General features: G+C 43.0%; 1 protein-coding gene across 1 annotated transcript; it reads left to right on the top strand.

Moving 5' to 3' along the window:
* Positions 1-1099: 1099 nt before the first annotated feature.
* LOC310864281 (NFU1 iron-sulfur cluster scaffold homolog, mitochondrial-like) lies at positions 1100-1891 on the top strand (the record flags this gene model as incomplete). The annotated part of the gene is made up of 1 exon (XM_083772913.1): positions 1100-1891. The coding sequence occupies one exon, from the start codon at positions 1100-1102 to the stop codon at positions 1889-1891; it is 792 nt and encodes a 263-aa protein (XP_083629039.1).
* Between the last annotated feature and the right edge of the window lie 3909 nt (positions 1892-5800).

Raw genomic sequence — 5800 nt, 5'->3', positions numbered from 1 at the left:
GGCCCAGGAAATAATTCCCAATGCATTTTTCCCATAGTCTATTCAAAACGTATTTATTTGAAGACCTTATAAGCGTCGTACAAACCCAACTCGAGTTGTGACAAATCATGACAACAAACACAATATTTTGGACCAAACAAATAATTACAAAGAAGAAAAACAACAAAAAAAGTGTTGTAACCTGCCGTTTTCTTCTTCTTTCTTTCTAATTATTTGTTCGGAAAATTGTGTTTGTTGTCATGATTTGTCACAACTCGAGTTGGCTTAAACGGTCTTTAAATAAATACTTTTTGAAATGTCTATGAGGAAAATGAACAGAGAATCATATCCTGGGTCCTGGTAGGGGGCGGGACTGCGACGCTCTATATGGAATCATTATGTTATAGATCAGTGGTTCTCAAAGTGGGGTCCGGGGACCCCCAGGGGTCCTTGAGGGAGTTCCAGGGGGTCCCCAGCTGAATGATAGTTACGCACCAAATGGACCCTTATGGGAGTGTAAAGAAAATGGTCTTTTACAATATACATAGATTTTACAAAATAAATTGGGGTTGCAGAAATGCCATTAAATGGGTGTCTGTAGCCTAATGCATGTCAAACTGGGGGTTGAGAATCACAGGCATACAAATCTTCTCTTATGGGGGTCCCTGCGGGCATATCTCTTCAAATCAGGGTTCCGTGGGCCAATTAGTGTCAATTTAGGGGTCCTTGAAATGAAAAGGTTTGGGAACCACTGTCATACAGTAGATGACCGACATCATGGAGTGGCCACATTAACCCAGAACCTCATCCCTACATGTCGAAAGCATCATCTATATTCGACTGTACAACTGTGAATCGTCATTGTGAAGTGTGTGGTCATGCATGGCTGAAGACATTCAACCCATTTACACTGCGGTTACTGCGACAATACCGTGACAATCTGATTACTCATGTCACGTGATAATGAGACTCCACCGTCTTGAACAGCAACATCACCTCGTGCCATATGGAGCTCCATATTTGCCAATGTCTGATGTCATATTTGATGACACAACTCACCATTTACATAATTCTCATCGAAAACAACTGTTTCATTTAAGGTTCATGTCAAAGATACACAATGGCGGCACACATATGTTTTGGTCTCCAGCGGTTGTTACGGTCAAGACGTACTTCTCACTTTAGGTTTGCGGTCAAGGCAAGAACCGAATACCAAACACTGTGCACCGGTAAAAAACATAAAGTTCCACATATGACAGGATATACAAATGTCAGTACAAACTTCACACGGCGACACTTGTCTGTTCAGATACAGGATACTCCAAACCCTGCAAGCTTGAAGTTCTTGCCTGGAAAACCTGTTTTATTAACTGGGACCCTGGACTTCCCTTCATGGAAGTCTGCAGAATGTTCACCTTTAGCCAGGGCCCTCTTTGAAATTGAGGGAGTAAAAAGTGTTTTCTTTGGCCATGACTTCATAACAATCACCAGGGAAGATGAGGATGTGGAATGGACAGACATTAAACGTAACGCTGTGGAGGTTATTACCAAGTTCTTTGATAGCGGAGCCCCAATAACAACTGGGGTACTTCACCATGGAAGCAGTCATTCTGAAGATGACGATCATGTGGTATCTATGATAAAGAAGCTTCTGGATACAAGAATCAGACCTACAGTGCAAGAGGACGGCGGTGATGTCATTTTCAAGGGCTTTGATGATGGCACAGTCAAGCTGAAGCTGGTGGGGTCCTGCGCCGGTTGTCCCAGCTCCACAGTGACGCTGAAGAATGGCATTCAGAACATGCTCCAGTTTTACATCCCTGAGGTAGAGCAGGTCATCCAGGTGGAGGAAGAAGTGGATGATGTCAGTGCAAAGGTATTTTCTGAGCTGGAGCACAAATTAAAGGAGTAATGATAATACTGACCTTCATCCACATACCCAGGGTTTGAATTTGTAAAAACAAAATACAAAGTAAAACAGAAAAGAATCACACTCGTGTGAAGTGAGGGGCGCTCTTATCATCATACATCATCACATTCCAGCCCATCACAATTGGCGGTGCCATTTAGAGGTGCCATGTCATTAGTCAAATTGGAGGTGCCATATAGCAGCGCATGTTCCCCAACCTTAATGCATGTTCGGACTAACGGGACTTCGGAACTATGGGCAGTCCCCCAATTGGCATCCTCACGTTTCTGTCCTCACTTAACTTTGTCCAAAATAGAGATGCTAGGATTAATGTGGTGACATTGGAACATACAGTATCACACATGTCCAGAGGCGCAAGACGGACCGAACGCTAGGGGGGGACAAACAGCGGCGCCGCAAAGCGGCGCCGCCGAAAAATCCGTCCCCCCCGTCCCCCCCACCACCCTAGGGGAGGGGGGGGATGGGGGGGTCTAACCACAAAAACGTGGGGTTATGGTTAGGGTTTGGGGTCGGACTACATAGAGGTTGTTTCAGTGACTCAATGTACATACAAAACTGCGTTTTGGCACAGTTATTATTATTATTATGAATTACCTGGCTGTGATTCCTCCTCCTCCTCCACAAAAACGTGGGGTTATGGTTAGGGTTTGGGGTCGGACTACATAGAGGTTGTTCCAGTGACTCAATGTACATACAAAACTGCGTTTTGGCACAGTTATTATTATTATTATTATTATTATGAATTACCTGGCTGTGATTCCTCCTCCTCCCCATTTGTCTCAAAACGTAAAAGTTTAACCACATTATCAGCAGCGCCTCGAACAGGTCAAAACTCACTGACCATCTGATCTGTAAGTTAGCCTATCCTATATAAAATGTACAACACCTGGGAAGTTTTCAGGAGAGGATGTTTTAACATCAACATATATAGTTAGTGTTAAACCCATGCAACTCGAGAGGAAAGAAAAACCTGCAGCGCCTTACCTGCATGTTGACAGTTGTGCTTATTTGCTTAATAGCGGCGTGACCGGCGTCGATTTCCCCAAATCCCCCAAAATAATAATATAATTCCCAAAGTGGGGTCCGGGGACCCCCAGAGGTACAACTACATGATAGTTTGTGGCATGTCATGTGGACGCTCTCAGTTTTTTAAATTAACATTGATTATCAATTGGAGTCCCACTCCCACGGCACCGCTAGACATGGCATTACAATAGGGTCCGTCCGAGCTGTATAAATCTTCTCTTATGGGGGTCCTTCTCTTCTCTTCAAATGGGGGGGGGGGGTCCGCAGGCTAATACGTGTCCATTTGGGGGTCCTTGACATGAAAAGGATAAATTAAATCCATTCATCTACTGATCGTCTGACGGTGACCAAAGTGGTGCGTGACACCAAAAGTGCTGACCTATTGAAATCTGTTCCTGTATTATTAGAATCATTACAGAGTGCAAAGCACATTGGGTCACTGATGGCGGTGTAACAACTCCCAAACTTCCGACAACAGTAGAACGGGCCAAACCATTTTGGGATTTAAACAGGGGTGGATCAAATATATGCTTCAAAATATATCGCGTTTATGAACGCAGGATTTCAAAAGTATTACTCCTAAGATAACTTTGGAGCCAGGGGGGATACAGGGGGGGACCCCCCCAGCCAGGGGGGACCCCCTAACTCATCTGGGGGGGACCAATGTGACGCTGGCAGGGGACGAAACCCCTCCGTCCCCTACCTTATTGCGCCCCTGCACATGTCTACATTCCCCAAAATGAAATGCATGTAATTAATTCAGTCTGACCAGAAGCAGGCCATGCGTTTAAGAGTAGGCTATAAACAGCTCCACACGTCTCAACATTTGCCATTGACCATGGTAAGAGAATTTCGGTCAAATGTCCTTTTATGTAAACAAGCAAATCGGCTAACCAATCACAAGTGAAATAAAATATAGTTATCAAATTGATAACAAAATAATACATTGGTTATAGAAGATATTTTATTTAATAATAATTATTTTGACAAATGTGATGATGAATGCTGCAAATTCTATCAGTGCTTTCTGGGGAAGCTTTCAAAAGACAAGTTGGAACATTTTAAAATAAATATATTCATATAGTCATTCAAGCTGTTTATTTTGGGATATGGGCAAACATTTCTATAACGGTGCATCGACATCGGTTATATCAGTTATCAGCCATAACAGCAATTAATTGTATTGTATATCGATATCGGCAAAAATGTCGGTCTACCTAGAAGTGTCTAGAGGTAACTTGTTATGATTTAGTATGAAAATATAGATTGATTTAATTGAACTAGAGTGACTGTTGTCTAACTGACACCAAGTATCTTTTATCATGGCATCAATTAAAATAATTATACTATGTTTGGCTGATGGTATTATATAGTGTGTAAAGAGTTAATAAAAGCCAGCCACACAGCCACACACGCGCACGCGCACGTGTACACACACACACACACACACACACACACACACACACACACACACACACACACATGCCTCAGTGTCCAGTTCGTAGGAGTTCAGAGTGGAGTGTTTTATCTTCTGTCTCCTGGGGAGGTCACCTTTAAGATAGCAATTTAACAGTTGCGCACACACACACACACACACACACACACACACACACTCACGCCCACCCAGTTGGAGATGGAGAAGTTGATAAGAGCAGACAGGAATGGATTGTTCTCAGCTCTCTCTCTCTCTGTGTGTGTGTGTGTGTGTGTGTGTGTGTGTGTGTGTGTGTGTGTGTGTGTGTGTGTGTGTGTGTGTGTGTGTGTGTGTGTTACAACTCTGTTTGTGGTGTGTTTGTACACTGTTACTAGTCTGATAACAACGTTAAGCTGAGAGAGGAAGTGTGATTATTGCGTGGACGCACTGCACCTGATGGGAAAGGTGACCTAGAGAGAGGAATAGAGTAGAATAGGATTGGAAAGAGAGAGAGAGCGAGAGACACGCATGCACACGCACACACACGCGCACAGCGACGCACACTCCCGTGCACATGTGGCCGTGCTTGACTGACAAGGTGCTTCATGAGAGTAAATCAAGCTGGATGAACTGAAGGGGAGGAAACAGGGGTCAGGAGAGGAGAAGGGTTGAGGAAAGGAGAGGAGGAGAGGACACATGATGGGAGGGAGGGAGGATCGAGGCCAATGGAGGACAGAGGGAAGGTGAGAGGTGGTCAGAGACTAAAAGAGATGGGGCATCTACCAGTGGTGGATAAAGTACTCAATTGTTTTACTTAGGTAAAAGTATCAATACTGCAAGGTCCAAATAAAAGTCCAGAATTCAAAATGTACTTGAATAAAAGTACAAAAGTATTGACAAAATGCACTTTTAGTAAAAGTAAAATTACTCATATTACAGAATGGCCCATTTCACAAGTTCAAAATGTGTAAAAATAAACATTTTGAAAATAGCAGATCTACAAGCTCACAATGCAGTGGAGTAAAAGTACAGAAAGTATTGGAAATACTAATAAAAAAAACTCTCAATTATACTTAAGTACAGCATATAGGTAAATGTACTTTCCACCATGCACTGGCATGGTCAAAGAAGAGGGGGAGGAATGGAACAGTGGTAAATAATAATAATAATAATAATAATAATAATAATAATAATAATAATAATAATAATAATAATAAATGGTGCATTTATATATAGCGCCTTTATCCAAGGCGCTTTACATATAGATTGCGCATTATATTCACCCATTCACACACCGATAGCGGCGGAAACCATGCAAGGCACCAACCAACACATCAGCAGCAATTAGGGGTTCAGTGTCTTGCTCAAGGACACTTCCACAGTAACTCTGGGGGAGCCCGGGTTCGAAATGGCAACCTTGCAGTTACCAACCAGCCACTCTACCCCTGAGC

This window comes from Protomyctophum parallelum (genome assembly GCF_964188405.1).
Source record: "Protomyctophum parallelum genome assembly, chromosome: 9".
In the NCBI taxonomy this organism is placed as follows: domain Eukaryota; kingdom Metazoa; phylum Chordata; class Actinopteri; order Myctophiformes; family Myctophidae; genus Protomyctophum; species Protomyctophum parallelum.
This window is presented reverse-complemented; position numbering and strand designations above follow the sequence as displayed.